The 15,774-nt window shown below is 35.2% G+C and overlaps 1 protein-coding gene across 1 annotated transcript in view; it reads right to left on the bottom strand.

The window, feature by feature from the left end:
• The window catches only part of LOC149795949 (synaptogenesis protein syg-2-like), a 60,304-nt gene extending 57,502 nt beyond the window's left edge, over positions 1-2,802 (bottom strand). The window contains exons 1-2 of the mRNA XM_089963899.1: positions 2,678-2,802; positions 668-902 (exon numbers count right to left, since the gene is read on the bottom strand). Coding sequence (XP_089820025.1) covers positions 668-902; positions 2,678-2,695 — 253 coding nt within the window. The 5' untranslated portion in view covers positions 2,696-2,802. The remainder of the gene's footprint in view (positions 1-667; positions 903-2,677) is intronic.
• Between the last annotated feature and the right edge of the window lie 12,972 nt (positions 2,803-15,774).

Here is a 15,774-nt window from a genome sequence, read left to right as displayed (position 1 = left end):
AGATTACATAAAACATATATCCTACATACCATATATAATAAATAAAACTTAGAGCATACTTTCCTTTTAAAAAGCAATTACATCAAAGATAAACGAGATAATATCAGCTATCATAATGGACATCAGACAAATTCATTGTATAGGCCCCGAGTGGTCGAGTGGTCTAAAGCGCTCACCGTTCCGGATCACTGCCATCTCACCTCTGTCTGCGTGGGCTCGAGTCCAAGGCTCGGCTAGAGTGGGTACGTGGGAAAGCATGCAAGTAGCTTCTCGTGGGTCGGTGGTTCTTTCCTGGGTTTTCCAGGGTTCTTCCTCCACCAGTTATACTAGCCGCCAAGTATAGCCTATCTTGTGCTGGAAATTGGCGTTAAACCCTAGAACGACAACAACAAATTCACTTTTGACGCAAAGATCTGATATATATATATATATATATATATATATATATATATATATATATATATATATATATATATAATTCCTTTGTCTCTAAGAATGATTCATTTTATCAAGTGTATCTTTTCATTAACATGGCCATAATAATTTTATTATTTTTGTTATATCGCAATAAATGCTTTTGTAGAAGGAAGAACATATAGACTTTGTGAACTTAGAACGGTAATGACATGCAGCAACAGACTGAGGCATACGTGGGAGTACATGTAACCTGCAAATCGTATTCCCTTGGACGCCAGAGAATATATGTTTTTCGACGAATTCAAATATTCTATCCCACAGGAGAAGGTGACAGTCTTGTCGCTATTGTCAGGCCACATGGTGTGGAGTGGAAGTGTGAGATTTATTGTGAAGATGTTTTCCGGGAATGCACAGCTCCCTCCTGCCACTTTCACCTCTGTTCTTGTTGCATTGTACAATGTAAGTTTTACCGAAGATGACGTATCCTACAATAATAGAATAAAGAATACAAGACTAAATTTGTTCAATGTAACTATAACTAAATATGAATAAAGTTGCCCTGCATGTAAGTAAACATTCCTGATAAACACCTCAACGTTAACGTTTGAATACAATGATGCCTCTTAATAATGAGGAACAATGTGTATAACGATAATTACATGGAACAATACACGTTTCTGGAAAGGAAATAGGCGTTAAAGTAACAATGAGCAATATTTAGACGTCTTATATTTACAAGAGATCAAACACTCGAGCGGAGAGAACAATATCGAAAGGGATTAGAGGATACCGAATATTCTAGAACACTTGCAACACTTTTTTACACAACTTAAGACTATACAAGGACTTCTTCAAGGACACCATATCACAATCACTGTCAGTGAATGTTACGATAGTGATATTTATGTATAGCTGGGTTTGAAAAGAGTAAAAAAATTCAAACTGTTCTTACACTGCAGTATTAAGTGAAGATATTTGTACAAAAAGAAATAGTACTTAATGCAAATGTAGATTGTAATAACACTGTCCAAAACGCACAACCGCTCCGGTGGCCTAGTGGTTAGAGCGTCCGCCTCGGACGCGGGAGGTCGTGGGTTCGATCCCCGGCCCAATCATACCAAAGACTTACAAAAAATGCTACTAACATCTGCCTCGCTTGGCGCTCAGCATTAAGAGGTTAGTGTTAGGACTGGTCGGCCTGGTGTCAGAATAATGTGACTGGGTGGGACATCATGCTACATGTGCATCATTTGATTTGTAGCGTGATATAGCTTTCCATCTGTCTTTGTATTCTACTCATCTGTGTATTCTTCTCTCCTATTCTTCCAATTCCTTCTCTCTTCCTCCCGACTTTTTCCAAATTTCCTCTCCTCCTCGGCTTTTCTATATACCTCCTCCTCCACTTTCTCCTCCTCGACTTCTTTTCTTCCTCCTCCTCGACTCTACCCTCTAGACTTGTCGACTCCGACTGGTCTTCTAGTTTCACTTCGGTCTCCACTCTCAGGGACTCGGGGCTAAACTGAATCGGAAGTTCTGTTCCTTCAAAATCTTCCTTTACGAAACTTTGTATTTCCTTATAATCTCCTAAGTTTTACCGCCAAATAACGAGTGGCTCTATCTGAGTAACCCTATATTGCTCATCAATGTTCCTCGGCGAAACTAACTTTTCGTTTGCTAGTTAGAAGTTATGATTCGGATCGAAACTGATACCACTACCTCTAACTCAATTTCGACTAGATGTCGCTTTTACCCGATCCAATCAAACTTAACGGACAACGTCCCTCTCTCTGTCTGTCCACGTGGTGACGGATTTAAGACACGCCCCAATCCCTCGCGGTTCCTCTGATCTTAGGACAAAGCCCTAACACCTATGTGGGAAGTCGCGCTATCTAACGCCTGTGCCGATTCAAGATGCCAGAACTTCTCCCTGGTCACAGTAACCTTGCGTAAGAGATTGACTCTAGCTTGTGGCATGTTCAGACATCAGCATGGCTTGTAATAATACCTTAACTTATACACGACTTACGAAACGACGCTGTGCAATCGTAACACCTTCGTTAAAAATCTAAATCGCACATACACACACACACTGAGTGTGTAACATTTCCATTAAAATATTTTGAATAACGGGTTCTAACAGTATGTTAACCGATGTACAGAATTTATAGCATTTCGTATAGCAAGGCGTTTATCCTTGAACAAGCTTCGAAAAATTGTAGGCCTCAGTGACCACGCAGACAATATCAGACAATGTACTTACAGAGAAGTACCATTTCATACTCGGGGCAGGATATGTGCATGTATCCGTTTGACACTGCAGGGTAACACTGGATCTGGCAAGGTCTACTTCTGTGTTCCCTCCGTAAGTCAAAGACAGGCTTCTTGGAAAGGCTTTGAATAAATAATGATATTGTCAGTCGACACTTCTAACATAATTAACGATTATATGAATGTTTTATTCATTTAGAATTTGCTAAGCATTTGCATTGTTAATAGCATCGTATAAAGTAGTTACAAAATAAATTTCGTATAAAGTAGTTACAAAATAACGATCGCATACAATTGTTACAAAATACCTGTCGTATAAATTAGTTACAAAATAAATTTCGTATAAAGTGGTTACCAAATAACTGTCCTATAAAGTAGTTTCAAAATAACCGTCGTATAAAGTAGTTACAAGATAACTTTCGTATAAAGTAGTCACAAAATAACTGTCGTATAAAGTAGTTACAAAATAACTGTCTTATAAAGTAGTTACAAAACATTCCAACTTATGGATTCTCAATGTGACAAAACCTTACACTTCATGAAATGTATACACTACATAACTAGTGTCTTTGTAATCTGTGATCTTTTTATTTTGGCGTGAAAGCTGATGACAATTACAGTAAGCATACACCGATTAAAAGTATACTTTCATACAAAACAAATTAGCGTTATTAGCTAACAAATACCTGTGAATAGGGGAAAACTCTGTATGATCTAACGCTTCTGCAAATATGGACACTGACAAACAAAAGTCATCTTCCCACCCACCCCCAAAAAAATCCAGAAAGTTCTTTGTGATTGACAACCTTACCAAGATGTTTAGATACCTCTCTGTTTCTCTCTATAACTCTCACTCTCTCTCTCTCTCTCTCTCTCTCTCTCTCTCTCTCTCTCTCTCTCTATATATATATATATATATATATATATATATATATATATATATACATATATATATATATATATATATATATATATATATATATATATATATATATATATATATATAATATAATATAATATAATATAATTTACAAAATGATAATTTTGTTTGTTCGCCATTTTGTTCTATTACAATCTCGAATTAAGACAAACACATGCAACAAATAAAACACATCCACCGTAGTTATTATCAAAGAAAGAGAACAATAGTTTATCCAGAATCCGAAGTTTAGTGAAAAACTGTAATGCTGTATTTACAGCTGTTTTAACAAGAGCTTTCAATCTGAATTTTACGTGTGCAATGACTTGTCAAAAATTTTTAAGGGAAATATTAATTTAAACTTCGCACCTCATCTCCTGTTGATATTTGTCCATGCACAAGGGAAGGAATGTTTAATATATATATATATATATATATATATATATATATATATATATATATATATATATATATATATATATATATATATATTTGTAACATGAATGGCATTGAGTATGCATCACTTTCACATGCTATACAACTATTTTTGGCTCACGTAACTAAAATTATACAAATATTGATGGCGCACATAAGTAAATTATTTAGCATTATGGATATAAACCTAGGGTTTGTATAAAAAAAAGTCAATATCTAAGCAACACTAATTTTAAACAAGTCTGAGTTGGGCTCTGCCACAAAAAGACACTTAGTGGCTGGCTTAACAATCTCGAACTACATAAATAACACTATAAAGCAGTACATATTACATTTCGATCTCAATTTTCTGTCTTTCTACCGATATTTTGGTTTATTATAAAATCATCCTTTTGTCTTCACTTTTCCAAAGCTTAATCTCCGTATTGTTTTTCCTCGTTCTAGTTTTATTTGTTACATTGTTGTATGCCGAGTACACGTCAACTATTACATTCTGAATTAGATAGTGTTACCTTTCTATGCACATATACTTCTAGCAGCTAAGAGTGAACTTGGTCAAACCTTTTTCCGCTATAACTGGTATATAAAGAATACACTGTTCTATTGTACTGGTCTTTGCCCATATTGATCAGTTACATCCGATTATCTAAGAGCTTCCTGTCATAATGTGTACATCGTATTCATGACGCCAGTTGAAACTGACACAACTAATTATAAAACAAACCAAGATATAAATTCAAAAGTAATTAAGTAATCACATTCCCCAATTAATGGTTGGTGTTAAAAACGTTTGAGAATTAGGTCGTTGATAAAAATGACTCTAGCTATATTTTAGCGAAAACTGTGTAGTATTATTATTCATATTTGACAATGTTTTAACTGTTAATCACACATACCAACGGCATAGAGAAAGATAACCTGAAGCTTTTGTCCTCACGCTAAGGAATTCATCAGCAGATCAATTTAATCTCCACTGACTGTTAACATCACCCAATGGAATGGTGGGTGATATTAACATTGAATCAGTCTGCTAATGAAGTCCTTAGAGTGAGGACGAAAGCTTCAGGTTAGCTTTCTTTATACTGTTTGTATATGTGATTGAACATTGAAAACATTGTCAAATATGAACACTAACTATATGTTATGCGTATAATTTCGATAGTCTACAATTTCCCATTCAATGATCAATTAAAAATAGTCTTCTAGGAGATTTACAGTCCTCCACATTCTGTTATTTCAGGCGTAAGCAATAGAGCTAATTTTGTCTTATTTATTGATTTAACTTTTTCTACTATACCTGCATGACAAAGAGTAGAGAGTCACAATTCGCACTACACGTGGACTAGTCATGGCACACTTGTCAATCCATGGTTATGTGCGTACACACACACACACACACACACACACACACATATATATATATATATATATATATATATATATATATATATATATATATATATATATATATATATATATATATTCCAATTTGCACAAAGTGGTACTGACTATGAACTAATAATTCTATGGTGACCTCCTCTCTTGATGAACATTTCCATGTTCCTTGGTCTCTGTCTCTGTCAAGGGATAATATGGTTACTTTTGCTTCACGATTATTTACACTGTATGAATGGTTATTGTCCCTGTTCGCTGTAGGTAAACAATTCTCGGTGTTACAAGTTGTCATGACAGTGTTATTAAGCTGAATTGTGTAATCTCCATTTGACGAAGAACATGATATTGTAGCCATTTGTTTCTCCTCGGGTAAAGTTGGATTCACAGCTAGAATTACTCTGCCTGTAATTAAAACCAGTTCAATGAATGAATATCGTTATAGTTGTAACTAAATGTTCAAATTAATGCAAGTGACATTAATATTGAACAAGATATAAAAGAAAATGCTATGTCTTCCCTTCTTCTAATAAACAAAAAAAAAAAATAAAAAAAAATTAACAATAATAATCTTGGCGTACCTGTTGGGCGATACGACGTAGTTCATATGTCCCTTTTTGATGGTGGGGGGCTCAATGCACGCATGAAGTGTCATGAATAAATTTACAATTTGATTTCTGCTGAACTGGCAGAAGAGTTTGCGGATTGAAATCGAAACTTAATATAAATCATATGTACCATAAAACTTAATTACCTTCCACATAATGTTAGTAGCAATGACTTGAGCCCTTCAACATTATTACTTTAATACGGAACGTGCTAGGATTATGCAAACGAAAGAATATAGGTGGAACTGTGTGTAAATAATGACACGGACTGTGATGCTGATAATGGTGTCATTCGCAAAATGATAACCACGCCTTCGATTTTTTCGTCATTTGAAATGATTATCTTGCAAGAGAAACGATACACTAATGTGCATAATGTATTCTATGATAAGGCTTGTTGAGAAATCATTATTAGAAGGACACAAATTGGAAAAGAAATACAGATCAAAATGTTTTTATTTCTCCTTTTACCTTCTTTCTAAGTATTTACGACTTTATTGATGATCAGGATATGCAGCAACTTTAACTATATTCCTATTTCAGCTTGGTAAATTCACTAAAACTCCAATTGTTTCAGTTTTATATAAGTTGTAAATAGTCACCTATGGGAATTATCATTAGGTCACAAATTGAGTATCGTATGGCCTTCTACGGGTAATAAGATTACGGTAGACATATAGGCCGTATGGTAACTAAGTTTACAGCAAAACAATTAGGATTAGTATGGTAAAATATGGGAATTTCAGAGGAAAGCAAATTATGGGTCTGATTGACCACCTAAGTGAATAAATATTACGGTATTAATTTATGTCAGTTAATAGCAAGGCACAACTTCTGGTGGATATCTCGCCCTATTTGCATTTTAGATTACAGCAAACTTGAGGACGTATGGGTTTCTGGGATTATTGTGATTTACTCAAAGAGCACTGGACAATAGCATTGTGATACATCAAGACTGATGGCACTATAGCACATGCAAGACCGGAAATTCATTCGGAACACTCTATTATTTTGGACTTGTGATAGAACATTTAGGAGTATTTTGAACATTAGTTCCTAATACTTAAGTTGATCATAACATTTCATTTTACAATTTAGAGAAATTAAATTATTTGTTAAGTTTGACAAAAAGTGTTGGCTTTGGTAATTTCAGTTACTTAGTTTAAGACAGTAGAATCGTAACACAGTTACTTAAATTACACAATGGTGATTATATGTTAGAGTTTTACTTTAGATGATTATACAGCTTATGGGAATTCCAGCAGTACTTGTGGGATTTTCCGTAGGAATGGTTCCCATTTAGGTCATATGAAGATGTGTATCAATAGGATTTGATAAGCAAAAGATTAATTCCTGTGTTGGGTTGGAATGTGGAAATGATTTAGAGGTCAGAGCTTACCAACGTTATAACCGAACACAACGTTCAGATATAGTTCGAGAGGAAATACTTATATAAGATATTCATTATAGTTATTAAAGTAATCATTCACTTTTGAATTCACCATATTTTGAAATATTGTGAACTCAAACACATTCTGGATTGTATCATTGTGTGATATGAGGACATTCACAAATATTGGAATTCATTAGGAACATTCTCTATACTTATGGACTTGTGATAGGATATTTCAGGATATTTGGTATTTAATACACAATAACTGTATCGCTTGAATTTTCACTTTGTATTGTAGAGAAATAAATTGTTAGTTGATTTTACTGAAGTCAATGGTTTATCATTCTTTCTGTTACAGATATTTAGATCTAGCTGGATAACAGCATCAAGTTCCTTTCATTTTTTTTTTTTTTTTTTTTTTGTTGCATTTTGCGATTACGACATCAGTGATTTACGACTGTTATGAACTGGCGTTTTAGTTTAAGCAGAATTAATAACTGTTATTAAAACTGTAAACAAATTTTAGGACATAGACTTTTGTAATGAGTTACAATTAACTGACGCGCTATTTTCAGATGAGGGGATATATTATTTAAAATTTGTATTTCTAATGATTGTTCTATATTTTAAAAAATCTTTATTGTCTTTTTTTTTTAAATTAACGGAAAAAACGTATCCATAGCATGTGAGGAAATATTTCGAGACATTATCTGAGTTATGTAAGGAACAACTATTAAGCGTGGCATAAACATCCAAATAGCGATGGCATTTGTTTCCTTTCTTGACTTGTAACCATTGTTGTTATATATATATATATATATATATATATATATATATATATATACACACACACACACACACACACACACACACATTAAAAATAGCATGGCATTTAAAGTCTTGGTATAAAGCAAATTGAGATACCAGAACTATTGGTTATGTCAAATTGTGATCCGCCCATGGCGCAATAATACGAATATATAAATATTCTTTCAACTGCAGGCCTATAGATCAATGACTAATGTCTACTTATTCATTAATCATAAATGACATATAAAAATAACGATAAAAAGTATTAATAGTCCCTGTTTTCTAAATGATATTAAATTGGTACACAATTTCATCGGAATCCTTTCTTTTTTCCATTCTCCTCTCGTGCATAAATAACTAAATAAGCACAAATATGGAGTGAGAGAGAAAAACATTGCGCTGGACAATAAAACTGAACTTGTGCCAAGTAAAATATTGTAATCAGGTTCGTCGTAACGGTATGTTTACGCTTTCCTTGGGATCTATCTACAGTGTTCATATTATCAATGATACATAGTTGTAACAGCGGGTGACACTAGTCGTATATGGTCAATTTGTGGGTTACGAGGCAAACATACTGTATTGTGTTTTAATCCTTTGCTGTGCTTCTTAAACCTATTATATTGTTCTAAAAATCGATTATTAATTATTAAATATTAAAACGTCGAAATGGTCTCCATCGTCACCCCCCCCCCCTCTGCATTATCGTAGTTAGATAAGGGCGAAAATCCATGAAACATGAGCGTTGGAATTTTTAATTTTTGCTTGTGTCATACGACGATGTCTTTGGACCTATGAATGATGGTAATGTTAGTAAAGCCGTCCATGAGAGAGAGAGAGAGAGAGAGAGAGAGAGAGCTTTATAGTCTTTAGAAATGCTAATTAAAGCAGAAAAATTACTTAGATGAACTGTCAATAAATCAAAATATTTTAATTACCTCTTGTTGGTTCGTCATTTTGCTTAATTTCTATTCCACGCTAATTCCCATACGCCAGTACGTGAATGTCTGACAGTTCAGGTTCAGTATACAAGTGGCTAACCATGTTTGCAGTGCACTACTTTCTTCATAAAAAACATATTTCATGTTTCAATCATGAGTGTGTCTTATATTGATTTAATAAATGTGAATAAAAATAGAAATTAAAAAAACAGAATCAATTTATCAATTTGCATATGTGATTGTGAACAAAGAAAAAAAAAATCGTAGAACTACATTTTGTAGCGGACACACTCGCCGGATGTGAGGAGTTCATTCACTCGGTCAGTACACAGTTGCCAGGAACATTTCGGAACTCCACTCAAAGTGCAAATATTGTGAATTTCTATGTGATATAAATAAGATATATGTATAGAATGTACGCTGTATCAATTATATACCACTCACTGTATAAATGTTTCATTGAAAGGAAACTCGGGCAAGCCTTGTTTCCTTTTAACGAAAAATGTATACATCTCGTGGTATACCATTGATACAGCGTAATACTATATATATATATATATATATATATATATATATATATATATATATATATATATATATATATAGAGAGAGAGAGAGAGAGAGAGAGAGAGAGAGTATGTGTGTGTGTGTGTTTAATTTTTGTCTATGATATTAGATTGTAATGATAATATATGAACAACGTATTACGCAGCTAATTTTTGTCGATCATTGTAGATTATATTTTAGGATAATGGCTATTTGTAAGCTACAAATAGCTATAGAGTCAAAATAGGTTCTTTACCTGAATTAGTGCTATAAATAATGAATCGTTTTACAATTTGGTATTACTGAGTATTACGACATTGTTCTGGTGACGTTGTATTGAAAAATAGATTAAGTAGATCTGATGGCCATTTTGATATAATTTGCGCTTGTTATTATGGTTCATCAATTTCTAGGTCAATACAAGTGTTTACCAGCATCCACAACGGGTTGAAACAAGGCTAGTTGAATCATAGTGGATTTCAAGATTTAATTCCTGTAGAAACAGCCATGTAAAGTATTGCACACACAACGGTTTGTGTATGTGTGTGGGGTGATTATCTTGTCTATGTTTTATACTTGTCTTTGGAAAAAACTCATTAGGAATCGAACGCGCTCAGACTATTTAGATGCTGGTTTAGCACTGTTCGATGTCAGCTTATTGCATTTATCTTAGTCAAACCCTGACACACGTGATTCCTTGCTGGATCCAGTGCACTTGAAAGGATTGTTATTCGCCATATGATTTGTATTCTTTATATAATAATAATAATAATAATGATAATAATAACAATGAGGACTTTGCATAGCGCCTAATCTTTAGAAGCTCTGAGCGCTTTACAACATTAGACAACACCTATAAGAAAAAAAACATATAATCACATGACTACAAAAACAAACACCATGAAGGTAGAAAACATTAAAAAAACATCCTGAGATTATTTAAGGTAGGAAACATTAAAAAACACATCCTGAGATTATTTAAGGTAGGAAACATTAGGACTTAAAGTTTGTTCTTGCAGTCGAAATAAGTGAGTTTTGAGAGCCTTATATATATATATATATATATATATATATATATATATATATATATATATATATATATATATATATATATACAGAGAGAGAGAGAGAGAGAGAGAGAGAGAGAGAGAGAGAGATTATCATCAGTTATGATTTGACGCTTTTAGCATAAAAGACGAATACATAAAATGTCTGCAACTATGCGAATATAGGATAACTTTTTTGTTTACCTGCTGTAACTTGTATCACTGTGAAAAATAAAGCTGTTTCCAGCCACAAGGAAACTATCCACGTTTTGTGTGGTGGTCTGAAAAAGCAGAAATGTAGCACAAATGAGGCTTTTGAAAACGGATTATAGAGAGATGTAATCACTAGTAGCAACTAACATGGTCAATGTTTTGTGCCAGCATTAGATGCAACACACTCAAGGATCATAGTGGGATGTTTTGAAAAGCAAATTGCAATTGCTAAAGGCAAATTAAATACATTTATGAACATAGTAGCAAGCTGAGATGGGAAATATTTTAACATAACACTTTAAGAAACACCTCTATAGGTATCTTGATTTCACATTTAAGCGCTCACACAATTAGGACAGAAGCAGCTGAATTATTGGACATTCCTGGGGCGAGTCAAAAACCATTGCCCAAGATCAACCTAGATAGCGGAAGATAGTCACAGCCATATGTCCCAGAAGGAACGAAGGTGACTAACTAACAGCTGAATTATTAACTGAAATGAAAGTTAGAGTGGAAGATTGACAATAAATCTAAAAGCAAGAAACGAAGCACCAAATTTTATAGATATTTCATTTTATTCTTTTTATATGTATCGAGATTGAAAATAGGATGCAATTTCAACGTATTAAAGAGGAACGTAATTGTATGTAGTCTATCTGGCAGAAACGTCACTAACGTTACTAATCTGAGGCAGTGACAAAGGCGTCATATTGGCAACTGCCACGTTAAGTGATCTGAGTTAGAATAACGTTCTGAATAGAATAAGTTCCCCATCAGTTTAGTGTAGCAGTCTTAAGAGGGTCATTTGAATCATTTTTATTGTTGGTAATGACAGTCAGCCGGTGGTAAAATTGTCACCATGAGTGCACATACTATATGCATTAGTAACAACTGTTACTTTTAAATTTTACTCAGATTAAGGAATTCTTTCGTTTCTTCCTTATTGTTCTATCGCTTATTCTTCCAGCATTTGTCATACTTCATTGCAATCGGAAACGTTTGTACGTACGTGAAGCGACCTAAAAATTATATGGTCTCTTGTTTTCATAACCAATTTCTACATCTTAAACAAGGCTCTCTCAGTCGCTGAGATGTAGTCAATACGTTGGAAGAAAGCGATAAACACGGAGCAAACCACATCAATCATCTAAGGAGTTGCCATAGGAATGTAGATGTGCGAAATATCACGATTTAACAGTGCTGTCGAGATAGAAGTAAAAGCAGTTTTTCTTCTTATTTGCTGGTTTGTTTAGGATGATAATAGTGTAGTGGGACCCTTCGGCCTCAATGGGAATTAGCATTACGGTTCCCCCGGGACTGTTTAGCTTCAAGATTTATAGCCTCAAAGGAAATTAGCATTACAGACACACTCACCCCCCGGGACTGTTTAGCTTCAAACGTTTTTAGTACACACTGGGACTGTATAGCCTCAAGGGAAATGGAACACCTGACTTGGATGACATTCTCAAGTGCTTCCTTTTATCCTTCCCACTCTCACATAAGGTGGGTCAATCAATCCTCTTATTCTTTCCACTTCTTACTCAATCATTTCTTGTAACAGTCTCTAGCTATTTTCAAACTGGTCACATAATCTTGACTTCCATCATACTTTAATTCTTTTTCTAACTTTTCCATCACGTATATTCCATCTATTATCCATAAATAACTATCTCTCAAGTTGTTAAACAACTCCGTCACTGCCACCATATTCTTTCCTTTAACCCGTAGAATGGCGCGAATGATGAACGCTTTGAGATTTTGTATCTAAAGCACGAACGTGGAGGAAAACATCCCCTATATTTCTCTTCACATATTATTTACTATCCACACATAGGTGAGGAGACAAAAAAAACAAACTATAAATGTACTATCCACACACGCCAAGAAGCAGAAACATAACCAAAATATAATGTCCACACACGCCGAGAAGCATCATAACAAATCCAAAATACACTATCCACACACGCGAAGAAGGCAAAAACGAAACCCAAACATACCATCCACACAGAAGGGAAAGTTAAAAAGCCACACACTCTGCTATCCACAAAAACGTACGCGAGCGCTTACAAACCCCAAAAATGTACTATCCAAACAAACGTACGTGAGCGCTTACAAAACCCAAAATATACTATCCACACATACGAACAAGCAAAATCATAACCAAAATATACTATCCACACACGCCAAGAAGCAGAAACATAACCAAAATATAATGTCCACACACGCCGAGAAGCATCATAACAAATCCAAAATATACTATCCACACGCGCGAAGAAGCCAAAAGCAAAACCCAAACATACCATCCACACAGAAGGGAAAGTTAAAAAACCACACACTCTACTATCTACAAAAACGTACGCGAGCGCTTACAAACCCCAAAAATGTACTATCCAAACAAACGTACGTGAGCGCTTACAAAACCCAATATATACTATCCACACACATGAACAAGCAAAATCATAACCAAAATATAGTATCCACGCACGCGAAGCAGCAGAAACATAACCAAAATATACTATCCACGCACGCCAAGAAGCAGAAACATAACCAAAATATAATGTCCACACACGCTGAGAAGCATAACAAATCCAAAAAATACTATCCACATACGCGAAGAAGCCAAAAACAAAACCCAAAACATACCATCCACACAGAAGGGAAAGTTAAAAAACCAGACATTCTACTGTTAACACAAACGTACGTGAGCGCTTACAAACCCCAATAATCTACTATCCACACAAACGTAAGTGAGCTCAAACAAACACACACACGCGCGCGCGCGCGCACACACACACACACACACACACACACACAAACATAACCACATCTTTAAAGGAGTGAGTGTTTATAATCACACTACTCCACACTTATACAATTGGCAAATTGAACAGTGTTTCTTTTCTAGAGCTTAGGTTAGCCCTGAAAAAGGCTATTTTATTTTAACTCCACATGCTCCTGGCTAATGATGGCATCTCCCAGGTCTGGCACATCTCCTGCTCCAGTCATTATCCTAGTTAACTGGAGCAGATGGGGGTGCAGAGGCTTGACGGTTAGCCTCAGCACCCCAATCTTCAGTTTCTGGGATTCTGAAGATTTCCCTCTCTCTTCTTCTTCTATGCCATGCCGTGGCTGCCGCTGTCTCTCCAATTCCTCCTCCCAGTTTTCTATTTGGGGGACAGCAGCTCTTGGTACTGGTACTGGTATCGCTTGTGGTTGTTGTTGACGCTGTTGTTGTGGCTGTGGCTGTCGTGCTACCTGTAGAGGCGTGCTTACGTCAGGTTTCACCTCACAAACAGGCCTTATAATTACGTGAGGCAGGCTAGATATTTTGTATTCCTCCTGTTCTTTCTTTTTCCTCTTCTCATCTTTTTCCTCTATTCTCGCTTATTCGGCTATAGCCTCCATAGCCAGTTCATCCAGGGTCACCTGGCGTATTCCAGATGCATATGAGGTTCCATTAATTTTTCTATTCTGGTACTCATCGTTTTGCTGTTAACGAATCAACAGGATTATACCAGACTGCCAAGCGTTTTCAAATAAAACTTGAAGCACGGACGTGAAGGAAAACATCCCTGGCACCCAAAACTTACATGATCCTTATTATCACCACAACAAAAAAAAAAAAAAAACGCGCGGACCTAAAATAAACAGTCACTCACTTTTTTACTGACAATCACTATTTTAAAATTTTGACAAGCGACAGAAACGAAGGGCTTAGAGTCACACTTTCTAACCAAGCTCAAGAAATCATGTGCTTATAGACGGACTTCTGTTTTGTTTTTCTTCTAACATACCATTGGCAATGGAATGATTATATATTTTCTAAAGTATGGCGTAGCCCTGTAAAGGGCTGTTTTTTGTGTGAACGATGAACGATGGCAATCTTTTATGATCTAAGATTGCAACCTTTTCTGTCGACAGGTTTTCCCAGAGGATAGGGTCTACTTCTTCGGAAACAGAAGGAAAACTCTTTCGTGTCGACACGGCAGTCGAAAAAACCTCTGTCTGGTTCCTGCTGCTCTTGTTACTGCTCTCTTTGCGGTTTCTAAAGTCTGTACTTCTCCGTCCATTCTTCTTTCTCCTTCTTTATGTCCTCTCTGAAGAACTTTCCATCAGGTCTTCAGTGACTTTCAACATCCTAACATTGTCTATCTCTTCAGGTCTCGGTATCAGACTTGTCATGACCCAATGCAAATTCAAGAAGTGTTCGTTCAGCTTGGCTAGTCTTGAGCACATGGGCCAATAATGAATGGTCAGACTGGAGACTACCCAACTTTAATGTAAAAGCGCGGACGGGAAGGAAAACACCCCTACACGGTTTCGAGTCGGAACGCTAAATTTGTGTGATGTGAGGGATAGAGAGAAGTCAAAGAGCATGATTCATGATGCTCATAGCAAAACAAACGACAAACGCATTTTTTCTTCTAAAAAAATAACATTTTAATTCAAATAACTTACAACTAACAATTAACATTTTAAAAAAAAATTAACAATTCAATTTAACAATAAACATTTTTTTCTCAATAACTATCTATTTTAGACATGGTTGACAACGTTGTGAATGAAATTAAGACTTCCAGTGTTGGAAGTCATTGGGCCATTGATGTACACTACGTTTCCTAACTAAAGACAAAATATAAGCATAATGGTCACAAAACCATCTATCTACTTTCTCATCGTTTTTAGAAGAATGCAGATCAAAATAAGTTACTAAATGTTCTAAAGAATATCCCAGATGCGATGATGCAGAAAATACACACAATATTGTCCACACACCAAGGAATCT

Source organism: Sinohyriopsis cumingii, chromosome 7 (assembly GCF_028554795.1).
Source record: "Sinohyriopsis cumingii isolate HCF-2022 chromosome 7, ASM2855479v2, whole genome shotgun sequence".
Lineage (NCBI taxonomy): Eukaryota > Metazoa > Mollusca > Bivalvia > Unionida > Unionidae > Sinohyriopsis > Sinohyriopsis cumingii.
This window is presented reverse-complemented; position numbering and strand designations above follow the sequence as displayed.